The sequence below is a fragment of the Zonotrichia albicollis genome, chromosome Z, assembly GCF_047830755.1.
Source record: "Zonotrichia albicollis isolate bZonAlb1 chromosome Z, bZonAlb1.hap1, whole genome shotgun sequence".
Taxonomy (NCBI): Eukaryota; Metazoa; Chordata; class Aves; order Passeriformes; family Passerellidae; genus Zonotrichia; species Zonotrichia albicollis.
Genome location: NC_133860.1, coordinates 58,170,976 through 58,187,857, shown reverse-complemented (window position 1 = coordinate 58,187,857; position 16,882 = coordinate 58,170,976). Strand labels below are relative to the sequence as shown.

The 16,882-nt window shown below is 35.9% G+C and overlaps 1 protein-coding gene across 1 annotated transcript in view; it reads left to right on the top strand.

Moving 5' to 3' along the window:
- CNTNAP4 (contactin associated protein family member 4) overlaps positions 1 to 16,882 on the top strand; it is a 202,851-nt gene that overhangs the window by 131,942 nt on the left and 54,027 nt on the right. The window contains exons 6-10 of the mRNA XM_005495530.4: positions 9 to 193; positions 1,887 to 2,030; positions 4,430 to 4,691; positions 10,665 to 10,811; positions 16,086 to 16,257. Coding sequence (XP_005495587.3) covers positions 9 to 193; positions 1,887 to 2,030; positions 4,430 to 4,691; positions 10,665 to 10,811; positions 16,086 to 16,257 — 910 coding nt within the window. The remainder of the gene's footprint in view (positions 1 to 8; positions 194 to 1,886; positions 2,031 to 4,429; positions 4,692 to 10,664; positions 10,812 to 16,085; positions 16,258 to 16,882) is intronic.

The window sequence follows — 16,882 nt, the reverse complement described above, 5'->3', positions numbered from 1 at the left end:
CTTTCAAGGTGATACTAAAACTTATCCTTCTAATGCCCAAATTAATATTACGCTGGGCAGCCTTTTGGATGATCAACACTGGCATTCTGTTCTCATTGAGCATTTTAACAATCAAGTAAACTTTACAGTGGATAAACACACTCATCATTTTCATGCAAAAGGAGAATTCAGTTATTTGGACCTTGATTATGAGGTGTGAAAATTACCTTTCCTTTATTACATTTATTACCTTTGTTATGCAAATGCGCTGAAACAGGCAAAGGAAACAGAACTTAAAGAAGTTTGTAGTCCTTAAGACCTTGGGGATTCTCTGTCTGTTAAGGGAATTAATCAAAAAAAAAGAGATGTTCTTGGAGTACAAATCTTCCACTAGACTCAACTCAGTATTTTCAAAAGACCATCTTTTTCATTTCAGAATTCATTATTTTAATACCTTTGTTTTAATAGAGCTGCAAGTGTGATAAACAATATTGTAAACATAATGAATGAGACCCAACTCAGTGCTATGATTTAATGAATATTAATGTTATGAATATAAAACTTGATTAAAATTGCAATGTCAGCATACAAACTGTTGTAGAAATATTTATATCAAGACTTAAATCTCTGTTAGATCTGAAAATTATCCTGTGAAAAAATCTTTCTTGCACAAATAGTAAATAAATGAACAGGAGTAGATATAATGTGCTGTGAAATTTTCCTGCCTGTGGTTAAAAATACCACTATTTCACAGTTGTAATGTGATGACTGGCTGCTTTATGTCAGCCCTATGCTGTTTGTTGGATAACACAATGAATGATAGAGCAGAATGTCAGGAACCCGCAGACTTTATAGTACTCATTCCAATTTTTAAGCATTTTAGAGTGAGATGTCATGCTGTTCTGTGTCTGCATTATTCTATTTCAAAAAATATCTGCTCAGAATTTCTGAATGTAAATCATAATGTCAAAGTTTGGAGGATCATACTAATTTAAAAAAAAAACCAAAAGCTAGAGGAAAAATAACTGGTTGGCAATTTGTTTTAAAAATTTTAAAAATTAAAATGTTAGTAGTTTAGACTGTCCTTTTTTACAATATTGTCTAGAATAGCTTTGAAATATGTGAGCTCAAATGTTCACTTATCCTGGAATCCTATTGCTGGTGGTGTAAAAGAGTTAAAACATATACTAGAGAAGAACTAAGGTCACGATTATGGCAGTGCTTTCCTAAAATAATTTACAGCTTTCTAGCAGCTTTGGCCTTAGGGCAGGAGTGTATTTAGACAGAATGATACTCTTGAATCTAGTAGCTCTCAATGGGTTTTTTTTTTTCTTAAATCTTCCAATCTCTTTCTGAAATAAGTAATTTTACAGCACCATACAAAGGAATTGCACAGCCTAAGCATTTTGAAAGGGAAAATGTGCCTGCTTTAGTTTGTTTCAAATCTGTCCTAGAATAATGTAATTTGATATGCTCTTCTTTACTACTATAGTAATTATGGTGTGCACAGAGTGGAGAAGTTAGGGTCAAGTTGCTAAAGAAATTGTTGCTAATTGTATTCTCCCTTTTTACACTGTTTTGCATAGTCTCCTTGTACTTGGCCTTGTCCTTCTTCTTGGTTTCACAGCTGTAATGGACCCTGAAAACTCATTGAAGACGCAGATACATCAGAAGAAGGAAAAAAAAGCCAAAATGTCAGAATGATTTGCTACATACATTGGACTTTATATAGCCTTTTTTTTTTTTTTTTTGTTAGCCTATTCTTTTAGCTTGTAGATGTGATACAGTGAAATACACAAGTAACAGTAATTATAGGCCAGTCTTTGACTTCTACTCTTACAGTATAGTCAACTTCTTTCCTTAGAAAATTACTTAATAGTATTATTGATTTCTCTTCTCTTTCTAAGCTCAGCTTTGGAGGGATCCCAGTGCCTGGAAAATCAGGGACATTATCACGCAGGAACTTTCATGGGTGTTTTGAAAATATTTATTATAATGGAGTGAACATTATTGACCTGGCCAGAAGGCATAAATCTCAGATCTACATTGTGGTAAGAGATTTAAAGTTAAGAAAGAATAAAAAAGAGACAAAAAGATCACAACCACTTTCAAATCCAACCTGTTAGCACATGTTTCTGGTAAAATCTATGTTAGGTAATGAAAGAAAAATAAAGTAATTACCAAGTTGGGCTACTTTTCATTTTCTACTGAGTAGACTCCTCCTGTTAGAAAAGGCAGGATGCATTTTATTCTTGAGATCTTTAGCTGATATTTAGCTATGTCTGATACCACAGTTGTTGTGTGCTTTCTAACTGGGTGACAAAAGTCAGTGAGTAACAAGATACATCAGAAACCATCAAATCTTTGGCTTTGTAGCAGAGTAATAAGAATATGTGTCTGACTAATAAGAACACCAGCAGTACATTTTTTAAGTTCTTTGTTACTGAGGACACTGGTTCACTTTGTCCAGAGAGTTAAAATTTTGATAGATCAGTTCTAGTTTTCAGTTTATACTGATCTGTTTCTGAAAACCTTTAGTTTAGATTGGTGGGTTTAATGTATTCATTGTGACATGGCCAGAAGTCTTATTATCCAAATTCCTACCTTTTAGAGAAGGTAACAAATGTGTTCTGTGTTACAAAAGGCTTTCTAGAAATTTTACTGAGTCCTTCACTGTTGGTTTTGTTTTTTTTTTTTTTACTACTACAAGGGTCATCTCTGTAACATGTTTATTTAGCAGAAGGAAATGCAGAAGTGTCATGGAAATCAGCTCAGAATAATTAAAAATGTATTAAATGCTTTCATGATCCAAATATTTTAACTTGGATTTCTGTTCAAAATACGAAGAATCAAATTTGGTCTCCGTCATAGAAGAAGTGAATGAGAGGCATATCTTCCCATGTATAATTCACTTGAAATATTCCAAAATTATGTGAGCTTGTACTGCTGCATGGTATTCTTTCCATGATGCCTATGAATATTGGGGAATGGGCAGTTATAGTAGGCTCTGTGTGGACTAATGGAAGGGGATCTATGAAGTTATCTGTAATGGGAAGTTTCATTACTTTAATGTCAAATGTTTTAAATTGTTGTGCACTACTTTCAAAACTATTTAGGAGATATTTCATGATCTAAATAATATAAAAAAAATCTCTGTTACCACAGAATCCCTGTTAAATGGGCACTTTACTGGGGGAATCTTCAAATGGCCAGCTTTTAGCATTTAACAAGGCTTTTATAATCTGCTGAGTATCTTTTCACTATGTGTCAGTTTAGCTGACTATTCATTTCTGTACAGCTGAGTTCATAAGATAAAGCTTTTACTTATTTATCTATTTTCCTTGAAGAAAATGAAAACCCATAAACTCTAATACTTTGCCACACCAGGGACTAGTGAATATTTTTCTTAAATTGATTTTAAAGCTGCTTAATGTGTGGTCAAAGTTTTATGTATGCTCAAAAGTTTAAAACCTCTTAGTGTTGAACAGAAATTAAGTGCACTTTAAATTCCAAAAACATTAATCTTTAGTAATCCTTTTTCCAGAACAAATTAATTATAGTTCAAATGATGTCAGCAAGTCATTAGATCAGAGTGTACAGTGTACTATTATCAAGCACCATAAAGTGTTAACTAACTCTGACACCTGATGCAAAAAATTCATTATTCCCTTTCTAGATTTCTTATCTGCATTACTCAGTACAAGTATAGATGCAGGTTACTCTCTTTTTCAATTAATTCAGCCACAAGTTTACCTAAGAAACAGTTATTTCAGAAGAAGGTAAGCACAAAGCAAGTGCTAGGTGCATAAATCCAACTTATCATCTAGTCCATATAAGCCTGCTTGAAAACACATTCCCTCTTAAATTAAGAAGTATGTGTTGTGCATTTGTAAGTAGCAAAAGTTTATATGTGGAATTTTTCTATTTGTGAAGACAAATACTGGAGTTGGTATTTTATATATATATATATATATATATCCAATTGCATTAATTTGGAAATTTTTTTTCATAAATTTAACACCATTTTAAACAATCAGTGCCAGCTCAACGTTCTTCTCTTCATCCAAGCATTTAGACCCATGGAGGTGTTTACATGAAATCAGTGGCATGGTATTTATTTGTCACTGAAGAATTTGTCAAGTTCCTAATGCTCACTGAGGCTGAGCCAAGCTAGGAACAAAGCAGATCTTTCTAACTCCTGAAGTAGCATTAAATCAGCCTCCTAATTTAGGATCTTACACCATTCCCTCAAAGGTCCTTGCCGCTCTGTGCAGGCAGATGAGTCTACTCTGATCAGACAACATTAACATTTCTCAATCTGATGATGTTCATGTTTAATTTTTAGACTAATACATCCAAGTACTCTGTACCATGTTTTGAAACTCTGCAGTTTCCATGGAGAAATTCTCATGACTCTTCTTAATGCCATATTTGTTTTATTTATTTCTAGGGCAATATGTCCTTCTCGTGTTTAGAGCCACAGGTGGTTCCTGTGACATTTCTGAGCTCCAGCAGTTTCCTGGCACTGCGAGGCACATCAGGGCAAGATGAAGTATTTGTCAGCTTTCAGTTTCGCACTTGGAACAAGGAAGGACTTCTGTTATCCAGTAAACTGCACCAGTCTTCAGGTGGTTTCCTCTTATATCTGAGTGATGGGAGAGTCAAAATCAATCTTCATAAAACAGGAAGAGTACTGAGTGACATCGCTGCAGGTAACAGAAATGAAGAAAAAAATTACAAGACTCTGATGCATAAAAGAAAAAAAATAAAAGTTATTTATTTGCTTCCTTGACTTATTTTTATGATTAGTTTTTGTGTGGCTGTGCTTTACTTGTGGGAATTTTACACCCAATTATTTCTAAATGCGTTTTTTTCTCACAAACATACCTATTCTTTCTTTCCCCATGAGTGAGCAGAAATTACTTGCAGTAATATAGACTGAAAAATTGAGTCCTTAGCTTAACACACATACAGTATGTACAGCTCATGTGTATGACCTGGCAAATCTAAGCAGCTTTTTCAGTTGTGAAGTGTAAAAACTTTAGGCTCTTATTCTGTCAAGCTAAGTCATTAAGATGTTTGTCTGTGCTTTCAAAAGGTATCAAGTAACAATTTTTTTTATAAAGTTTTACATCACTATAAATATAATGTCTGTTATTTTTTAGAGTCCTCAATTGCAGAGTTATCCATTAATCTGGGGCAGTGGATGCCCAATACCAGATTGTATTTCAGAAAACCAGGGCAAGTTGGAGTCTATGATTTAAAAAAAAGGGAGTTCGAGGAAAATGAATACCAGGGAGCTAAAAGGTCACTTTTGTAGTTAAACACTGAATCAAGACTAGATCATCTACTTTTGGTAGTGCACTGCTAGGCATCCCTCAGGGTAAAACAGATTTTCAGAAAGCTAGTACCAAGTCTAGTCTTCTGATGAATTTCAGCCTTGGCAAACAAATATGTCAAGACAAAAGGATGAAGCTACTATAGTGAATACACAGTCTTGTTAGAGAGCATTCAGTTGGGATTCTAAGCAGATTCCAGCTTTAACTTTCTCTCTGCCTGGCAGGAATGGGAGTAAGTCTTTCACAAAGAGTGTCCTCAGTTTTTCTGAGCACTGTTGGGAGTTGATGTGGGATCAGCAAGACTGTTGGCCCAGTCAGGAATCTCTGTCTTTGAGGAAATATGATAGCAGGACAGAAAAATGTCATCTCTACCTTCAGAGGCTTCTTATAAAATGCTGCTATCCAGTAACGTCCCCATGCAATAATATCATCACCTTCACCTAGCAGCTTGTCATCAGTATTATACTATTCTCTGGCATTCCGTATATCACAGCTACCTTAGAGCTTCTCATTATTTATGCAAACAAATTTAATTTTGCCCTTTACTTGTAGAAGGATTATATGATGTGATATGATGTGATGAGACCTAAGACAGGAAAAAAGACAGTAGAGAATAGGTGGATACAAGGGATTACAAGGAATTTATGATATGAGGATATTGAGGCTGGGGTAGGAGTCATTTCTGTATGGACAAAGACGACCAGAGTCCACTAGTTGGAGCAATATATTGTAGAAGCAATGGTGAATTTGGATGCAGAAAACACATTTATGATATTCAGAACATCACTTGATCTTTGATTCATTCTGATCCATACACAAGCCTGTATTTTTCATTTTATATTCACAAAGCAGAATATTGTCAGTGTAAAAGAAGCCAGGTTAGTTCCAGTTAGGTAACAAAGACCAAGTGAGAAAGCTCCAAACTAGTTATAATCAGTATAAAGACAAAATAAGAATCAACTGTCTAAATTTTTCTTAAAACTTATTAGGCAGTATAATGCAAAGGGAGCGAAGCAGAACAAAGCAGGACAGAGAAACAGCCACAGGATTTGAACGAGGTCTCCTTAATCTTTGTTCCATGCCCCTGTTTCTTTGATTGATTCCTTACTTTAAATTCTCTTAATAAGTGAAAATTCCTTCCCTTCCTTGAGGGGGGAGGGGAGGGGAGGGGAGGGGAGGGGAGGGGAGGGGAGGGGAGGGGAGGGGAGGGGAGGGGAGGGGAGGGGAGGGGAGGGGAGGGGAGGGGAGGGGAGGGAAGGGAAGGGAAGGGAAGGGAAGGGAAGGGAAGGGAAGGGAAGGGAAGGGAAGGGAAGGGAAGGGAAGGGAAGGGAAGGGAAGGGAAGGGAAGGGAAGGGAAGGGAAGGGAAGGGAAGGGAAGGGAAGGGAAGGGAAGGGAAGGGAAGGGAAGGGAAGGGAAGGGAAGGGAAGGGAAGGGAAGGGAAGGGAAGGGAAGGGAAGGGAAGGGAAGGGAAGGGAAGGGAAGGGAAGGGAAGGGAAGGGAAGGGAAGGGAAGGGAAGGGAGAAAGAAGCTGGGAAGTTCATTATGTTTCTACAGGTGTATAATGATTACGAGTAAAATTTTGAACCATTGATTATTTTAACTCAGGAAAAGACTAAAAGCCTCTAATGACCACAGATAATGTTGAAATTTGCATAAATACTTTGATCCTATTCCTATGGGTGATAATAGGTATGGCCCTGGTATTTTTTATTTTCTAAAATAACTAATGCACAAAGAGTACCACTTTAATGACAAGAGATTTCCCTAGGGTTACCATTTGAAAATGTCAATTTCTTAGTAAGAATGTCAGTGGTATATAGTTAGCAGTGATGAATTTGGTTTTTAGGAGCTATTTCAATTGCTGTTCAATTGTGTGATGTATGTTAAAGAAACTGTTGCCATGCACTGTCATTTTAACAGACTGGCTGATGTTGGTGGCACTTTAACAGCAGTAGGTAGACTTGCACGTGGGGCAGTTTATTCAATTTCAAAGCTGCAATACAATACATAAAATATTAGTGTTAACATCCCAAAATAAATCGTGACATTCTATGCTGAAACAGAATTTAGTGTTCTCATGCTAGGTTAAGTTTCCCATTCATAAAGTCTAAAAGGAGGAATTGTGTTTGTCTTTTTGAAGGCAAAAGCTACAGCTAAAGCTAAAACCGAGGAGAATGGCATATCATTTCCTAACTGATTAAGTGATAGTAAGTTCTATCTTTCGTTTGCAGAATGACTGATTAATGTCTTTAATTTGTAGCCTCTTTTGCAAGAGGTACATCAAATATTCACAAAGAAATAACATAGGTTTAAAAAAAAACCCAGAAATCAACACAAAGTTAACTTGTTTTGAATTATGAGACCAAATTGAATTACAATATTTGTAAAAGTTGGACCCTATTACTCAGTTTGTTCTGTGACCGTCTATTTCTATGAAGTTTTTAATTTCCATGCAGCTTTTAGTTAAGTGATCTTAGTAATAATGGAATTTCATTGTTATACTTCAGACTAATCTATAAATTACTTCCTCTAAACTTTTTTTTTGTTTCTCACTGATCTAGTAATTTGTGTACACTGCATTTTATGCATGTGTTCCTGAGGTTGGGTATCATTGTTCGGCAAGACATCCCATAGACTCAATTTTAATACTTAGATTTAAAGTGCTAGAAGTAATTAGAATAGATGGACATCTTGTCTAACAGCTACGTTATTATGTACTAAAAAAATGAATTGCTTTGTTTTTCCTGTTTGTTTGTGGTTAAGCATTTTTCTAACTCATAGTAGAGCAGCAGACAATATAAGTTTCAGATGGAATGTAGATGTTGGTAGTCCACTGCCTCTTCCACTTAGATGTTTTACCACTCAGTGGCTCCACACAAGCAAATATGAATTTAGTCAAAGTTCTCAATTCAAGGGCTAAAATGGACAGTTTTCTTCAGAGTGTCTTGTGCTCCCACAATGGCATTCCTTAGTTCTCAGACTTAATAAAAGGGATTTCTAGGAAGTCTTAACTTCAGCTGTATGAACATTGGTGAATATCTCTAACCATGCCAACCATTAAGAAGGGGAGATAAAATACCCATTCCAAAATTATATAGTAGGTCAGCAAGGTGAATTGCAATCAACAAACCAAACAGTGTAAAGTTCATATTATTATTTTTCCAGTAACCAAAATTTCTGGTGGTCTAAAATACCATTCTTTATATGTTAGGACAGTCTCTTAGCTATCTTCACTGTCAAATATTACAAGATTTGGAATATGGTTTATCCACCAGAACAAGAGGCTACTGAAGGAGGATGCACAACTAAGAATTGAAAGCATTTATCCTTCTAACAATTAAAATAAAGTGGCAGAGTTTATTGCTAAATTTAATATTTTCAGTAATGACACGGGTAGTGAGATCAAGTTTGCTGATGGCACAAACCTGAGTGGTGCAGTTGATTCCTTCAAAGGAAGGAATGCAACTCTTGGTAGATTTGAAGATAGAGGGTGCTTGATAGACTTGAGGAATGGACCCATGTGAAGCTCATGAAGTTCAACAAAGCCAAATGAGAGTTCCTGCACCTGGGTTTGAGTGCCCCCCAGTATCAGTATAGGCTGGGGGAGGAAGGGTTTAAGGCTGGGCTTGCCAAGAATTTGGAGGTGCTGGTAGATGAGACCCCCACCTCAAGAACTCCTGCAAGCTCTAGGGTCCCCAGCACAAGAAAAACATGGTCCTGCTAGAAGGAGACTGGAGGAGGGCCATGAAAATTATCAGAGGGCTGGAGCACATCTCCAAGAAGACAGGCTGAGAGAGTCAGTATTGTTTAGTCTGGAAAAAAAAATTAGGGAGACCTTATTGACCTTTTCATACTGAAGATCTATAATGGAGATTTTTATTCTTTTTTCCTCCAAGGATCTGTAGTGGCAGAACAAGAGGTGACAATTTTAAAGTGAAACAGGTTATATTTACATGTTCCACTCCTGGAAATGATCAAGGTTATGTTGTATGGGGGTTTTGGCAATGTGATCCAGTAAAAAAAGTCCCTGCAAAGAGGAGCATAGATTGAACTGGCTTTTAAAGGCCACTTGCAGCCCAAAATGTTATCTGATTCTAAGATTTTTTAATTTCTAAAGGAAGAGATAAAGTGTTAAAGAGTTGTGACTGAGGAAAATTTCAGTCACTTGAAGTACTCATGAGAGGCTGATGCTAAAGCAAAATGTTTAGGATTTCTTGTTTCGTGTTCCTTAATAAATACGCTTATTAAAGTAAGGAAAAAAGGTATATAGGATTAAATATATCGGAGATATTATCTAGGTGATAGTTCATCTAAGTTTAGATTATGGTAATCAACAATCTATGGATCCTAATTATGCTATAATTTAGTTATTTGAACCTTCTCATCTTTCTCTTTTTATTTCTTTTCTTTCTGTTTGAATGAATCTCTTAACTCACGGACTGCTACTGCAACATATACCGCATGTTCTAGAGAGGACTACATAAATACATGTAGTTTCAAGAGAGAAATCACAGATCACAAATCATAGACACACTGCAGTCAGAAAATGCTTTGCCTAATTTAGAGGTTGTATTCTTTATTCTTCACTGAAAGAAGTACCTCTGCTCTGAGGAATACTCAGGAACAGGATTGACTTTAGGCACTTGTTAAAGATAATAACATGGTTACATGCTACCCTGAGTAAAATTTATTTATGTGTACATAAGTGCTTTCCAGAATCAAGGCTATAGGTTTATTGCTTTTTGGCACCTTACACCTACACAGCCGGGAGTAATGTAAGTTTGTGGTCATGGCTTAACTCTCAGAATATTTTCCCACACATGTCCAATAAAAGAATCAGCTGAAAGCAAAATTGTGTTGTGACATTGACATGATTATTACTGAAGCTTTTAGCATCTGCAGTATTTTACTGTTTTTCCATATTGTAATATAATGACCACTTTGTAACAGTGTAATAAAAATATGTATTATGTCTAAAATACTGTATCCACCATCACAATGATGTTTTAATGATAGCCTCCTTGGATTGGGAGGATACTCTTCACAGTCATTACATTAAATTAATATATTACAGATAATTTGGCTACAACAATAGTACTATAACACTAAGACTTATTCAGTGAAGTAGCTTTATTTTTTATCTACCAAATGTGAAGCAAGGTTCTGTCTTCACAAAAGATGCTTATGCTTATTATGTTCTTTTTCATTTTACTATCACTTGGAGATTTTATGTGGGCTATGATTGCTCTCTCTTGGTTCTTTCTCCTTTCAATTCTAAAACATTTAGATAGTATAATAATAGGTGAAAGTTCATACTAAATTTTGGGGTTTTATTTTTCTTTCAGGTTCTGGATTAAATAATGGCCAGTGGCATTCTGTATCCCTCTCTGTCAAAAGGAATCGGATCAGTGTAAGAGTGGACAATGACGTGACCTCGTCTGCTCATGCTTTCACACCTCTGCAGATTTATTCAGATGTTTTCTACTTTGGAGGTAAAATATTGTTGTTTGTTTATCAAAGCAATATCCAACAGTTACACATCAATTTTTCCTGACATATCGAATCAAATCAAAATAGTTATTTGGCTTCTTTGCCTAGCTTGGTTCAGGCACTGTTCTGATATTTTCAGTTTTCATTAAATTTTACCATATTGGGTAGAATAAATCACTACCTTAAATTTTTGGTCACTTTTTAGATAACTTGTATTGTGTTCTGATAATTGAATATAGTCTGGCTGGCAATTAAACAGACACACAAAGGTTTCTCTTTCTGCAGACTTCTTGTTTTGCCAAATGAATATTTAGAGAGTCTTCCACTGGAATGACTTCAAGTTTTCACCTTAAGTAAATGCTTATCTTGTCAATACCCTCTTTGTACATAGATCTTTTTAGTTTGGTTTTTTGTTTTTTTTTTTTAACGCAGTGATATAACTTTTCTACATTTGATAAATATAATTTGTGCCTAAAAACTTATATGTGCATATGTCTTCATTTTTCTAGGAATATCAACAGTCATCTGTCATCAAGGGATTATGTCATTAATGACATGTATTGTTATTGATAGAGAGGAGCAGATTGTTCTGTTATTCATATAATTCTTTTGGGAATGTGCTGCATAGTAGCAATGATAAACAATACCTGAGTTCATTGGTTGTTTGCCTAATGCTTCCTCTCTTTTAAACATTAATGGTTAAATTGTTAAGTTATTAATTATTTAATAATAATGATGAAATTTCTGTGAAAACTGAGAAGGTTGTCTACAAAACACTAAATAAGTATGGACCCAGTCATTGTCCACAGATCACTTCCCTTGAAACAACAGCTTTTAAATAAATTTCATGTTCACAGATATGCACTTAGTACAGTAACTGCTACATGAGCATTCACATGAATTTTCACGTCTGGCGTCTACCATGTAATGTTAAAAATACCCCTTGACTTGGCTAGTAGTCAGCAAAAGCAGAGAAAGATGCAAAATATTCCTCTTGAGTAACCCTTCTCTGTTCGTTCAGGTTCCCAGATCTCTGATGAGGTGATTTTCACCATTGCAGGGTTGATGGCTCAAATGAACAGTTCAGAAGGGATGTGGGGATCTACAAAAAGAAGCATATTCAGTTAAGTTGTAGAAGGACACTTCTATTCATGTTTTGCAGTGTGGAGAGGACAAATTAATTCCATACTGCAAGTAGCAACTGCATATCTGTCCCTCACGTTCTCTGATCAGCCTTATCACTGAAATCTGCAGCTCATGCATCTCATACAAAGTTAGGGAATTCTAGAAGTGGTTTTCTGAGTTTAGAAAATTCTTTATTAAATTTTTATGTTATATGCCACTGTCAAAATCCAGACAATGCGTTTTTACTTTCTTTCCAAGTTTATATGAATATTTACCATGTTTGTGCTGTTTGTTAAAATATGAGTATCAGCCTTTCAGGGGAGATGTCCTGGGGACATGGTGATTTGTTTACTTGTTTTAATGAATACAAATTATGCAGGAAATGTGTGTGTTTAACTAGGAAAATGTGTAATAAATATGAAAATATCTTAGTGTTATGTCAGCACTATTTCTAGTCATGCCATCATCAAAGATCTCTAATCTCTCTCAGTTCTTGTAATAAAAACTCACTGCAACTAGAAGAGAAAATGAGATAATTGAATTTTGCAATAAGTAAATAATATAAATTTAATGATTAAAGTATTTCCTTTTATCTTTAATATTCAGTCAACAATTGTAAGGAAATACAATTTAATTAATGTTAATGGTATTTGTCTCTTCTCTAACAGAAGACAATTTTTGAAAAAGAGACACCAAGAAAAATATCTGACACACGATTTTGTAAGATAGCTATGCCAAAAATTTGTAAACTTTACCTGCTTTCTCTGGCCTTTATTTGTTTGTTTGTTTATCTATTATTTATTTATTTAAACTCTACTGGAAGTATTTCATTCTCACATGAGCATCATATTTTTCACCAGAAATGACAGAATTTATGTTACCGTTCAACTGTAGAATGCTGTAAGGCATATGGTTAAACTTGTAATTCATTTGTTTGGTACTGAAATCTTCCTGTGCTCTTATTTTTATTTTTGCAAGTTTGCATATTATTTGTTCTTAAAGCAACATACCAAGTAGATAAAAAACATTTGCCTTCAGAAACATGATAACAACTTTGAACAGTTTGGCTCCTGAGCAGATTTATGAACATTCCAAGTCTATCAACTTGTAAAATTTCAGTTTTAATAGTTTTTCTAATCTAAATTTCTCAAAAATATATCTATACTATTTATGTTATGGCACACTTATTTGAATATATTTAGTAGTTTCCACTATCATTTTGCTTTCCTGTATCATCAGTCTCTTCAGTGTCTTTACGGGACTTCAGAAGTACTCATTAGCTCTGTGGAACAGAAAAGTGTCTTAAAACTCATTGCTTTCTATTTCCTAGAATAAGAAGGTCTTCAAATGCTGTGAACCAGAATGCAGTATCGTTTGACTAAGATCAAGGGATGACCCTTGTACATCATTGCAGAAACAACATTACCCTGTGGAAGAAAGAAAAATAAAGTATTGCATTGTAGTATTTACCTGCCACTGGGAAAAACTGCTCAATGTACATGTTTTAAATCAAATCAGGATTAAAGCAATTTATTTATTTATTTTTACAAATGTTTACTTATTTGGCAATCAGTGAACAAGGCATTTCAGGACCAGTAAGACGATAGATAAACCACAATATTAAATTCTTACAGAGTGTGTGCATCCAGATGGTGTGTAGTCTAAGCCTCAGTTCTAAGCAAGTCTTAAATCAAGATGTACTGGGATGTGACCACTCAAGCCATTTACATCTGCAAAGATGGAAATCGTAAAACTTCTTGGGGCAAATTGTTCTGATATGGACCACTGTCAACATAAAAACACTTGTTGCTTGTGTCCTATGCCTTATGATCCAAATTTGCAGGTTTATAGTTTTGTCCTTTGCCTCTTATCCCATCACCATGTACTGCTGGAAGTAGTCCTGCTCTATATTCTCTGTGCCATCTTATTTTCTCTTCTTAAGACTGAGCAGGCCCAGATCTCTCAGCCTCTCCTTATAACTGCATTCAGCTTCCAGGCATCTTGGAGGCCTCCCCTGGCCTCACTCTGGGACACTGATGTCCTTCCTCCCCTGTACTGGGGAGCCCAGAGCTACAGCACTCTCAATATGGCCTCACAAGGGCCATGTAGCAGGAAGAACCACTTCCCAGGACTTGCTGACTATGCTCTTGGTAATACATACCAGAATGGCATTGGCCTTCTGTGCTGCAAGAGCACTTCCCCGGATCATAATCCACTTGATGGTCACTAGGATTTCAGGCCTCTCTCTGGACAGTGATCCTCCAATTTGGATTGTTGCGTGGACTTGCTTCATGTCAGATTAAAAATCTTGATCTTGTTCTTAATGGATTTCATGGTAATCCTGTCCAGGTCCCTTTGAGTTTCAGCCCTGTTCTCCAATATTTTGTCCCTGCCTCTGGTTTGGTATCAGTTGCGTGCTTGCTGAAAGCACATGCTGCTTCATCATCCAGGTCACTAGTCAAGACATTGTAGATGTCACTACTGATCTCTAAAGAATCTTCTGCTCCCTGATCATCAGCTGGACTTTGCAGCATCAACTGCCTGCTTATCCCACCCATTGTGAATCTGGTGATAGGGACACTATAGAAAACTGTCAAGTTTTTGCTAAAGTCTTGATATGCAATGCTCAGTGCTCTCCCTTTATCTATACTGTTCATCACTTCAGCAAAGAAAATAAAGACCTCAGTCAGGCATAATTTAACCTTGAAGCTAAAGTTAGCCAGGTAACTTCCTGTCCTTTGCATGTTTAGAAATGGCTTTAAGAGCTTTTGCTCTGTGAATTTGCCAGGCACCGCAATAAGACTAACAGCCCTCTAGTTTTTTGAAGATGGGTGGAACTTTGCTTGTTCAGCATATTGCCAAGACCCTTTGAGGACTAAAATGTTAATGGATTCACAATGACAATGGCAATTGTTCAAATGGCATTGACCAGCTCCTGCAGCATCCTCAGGTGCACCTTGTTCCTTTGCTGTGTTCCTTTACCATGGATACTCCATTCATTTTTTCATGCTCTGCTAGGTTATGGGAATCCTAAGGATCAGTTTTACTTCTTCCTTTCCAGTAAAAGGAAACAATTCTTCTCTAGACCCTTGTTGTTAAGTCCCCTGCCCCATGAGATATATGGATAATATCCATAATCTCATTAGCCTTCCTTTTCTTACTGTTGAACCTCCTAAAATTTTTTTTGTTGTATTTCAACATCTTTGGCAAGTTTTATCTCCTTTTGGTTTCCTAAGTGCATTCCTAGACACACAGGTTATGTCTTTGTATTCCCCTATATGTTGCATGTCCCTGCTACCACATTTTGTATCCTTTCTTTTTGTGTATGCACTCACTCAGGAACTCACTCAGGAGCCTTATGCCACACTTGATTAACTATTTTGATACTGCTATGGACTTCTCTTTTGCTCTGAAGACCTTTTTTGTTGAAATCCATCCAGCCCTTTTGGTCTCCAAGGCAATTTTTAATGGTATCCTCAAAACAGATCCTGAACAGAAAAAATTTGGCTCTTCTGAGGTCAAGGGTTATGATTCTGGAGTTTATTTCTTTCGCTCTTCTCTGTGGCTCATAAACTCCACAGCTTCACCTTCATGTTTGCTGCAAGCAAGCCTGTCCTTGACCTTTACATTTTCAATCATCTCTTCCTTGTCCATGAGTGGCAGGTTTAGTGGCAGGAGCATCTCTCCTATTTGAGTCATTGATGGTCTGCAACAAGAAGATTCAGTACTTTACAAAATATTCTTAGCAGCTGACAGAGTAAAGTGATTTTAGTTAGTAACTGGTTTTGAGGTTTTTTTCTTATTTCACTTCAATTGTGACTTAAAACTTGTTCAAATCATGTGACTGCGTTGTAACCTAACATTCTGTTCATATCTTGATTCTACTCATTGCTTTGGAGCTTTTGTTTCGGTTATCCTTTAACGAAATTTTTAGTGATATTTTGCATATGCTTTCAAAACGGTAAGACTGCGGAGAAGTATTTCTTTTCAGTCATACAACCATGGCTTAATCAGAAGAGCTTCTGGCTAAAGTCCCCCAGTCACAAAGTTTAAAATGTGTAGAGGTTATAAAAGTTCAGTTTACTTTTGGAGTATATAAAGTTTTTCAATAAAATATTTCTTTTCAGTGCCAGTTTTTATTCTTTTTTCAGGCTGTCCGAGCAGTGGAAACATTTCTGAATGTAATACCTCATTTGGTGGTTTTCAAGGATGCATGCGACATATTTCCATTGGTAACAAAGCAGTGGATATCATCTCTATTCAGCAAAACGGTTTTGGCAATTTCAGTGATCTTCAGATAGATTTATGTGGCATTACAGACAGGTGAGGAAATAACGTTTACTCATTAATTTATTTATGGCTGTGTTTTGTTTCTAATAGTGATTTGATGACAAAGAACAGAACATTGTTACAAAATAACATGCTGTTTCTTTTGTAAGAATTTAGAAATCCTGAATAAATGCAGAATATGTAGCATATAGCAAATAAACTTCCTTTTACTGCAAATAAAATTAAATTTGAATAAAATTATTTTATGTTTCTGACAAATTTAAGTATCTTGCTTTCTTCTAAAATGAGCTGCAGACACAAATCTCCTACTGCAACCCATCCACCTTTTAACATACTATGTTTTTTACGAGTTACTGCTGTTTCCTATCTTCTACCTCTCCAGAAACACAGTAGATAATATCCATCACAGTGAGTGAACAATTGTCTTTTAGACCACGATCAGAACTAATCTCATAACCTGCAATTAGCATCTATCTAAAAGAATGGCTAGTTGAAGTGTCCCTCCCCAAAGGAAAGTCCCTTCCCAAAGAGGGATACATTCCCAGTAATGGAAATGCTTGAAGGACATTGCTGGACTTCCGTGTAGTGAAAGCAGAGCGGGTTGCAGAACAACACAAGCTGCTGAGAAGAGAGCGAGTGAGCAAACAAACAGTCAAAG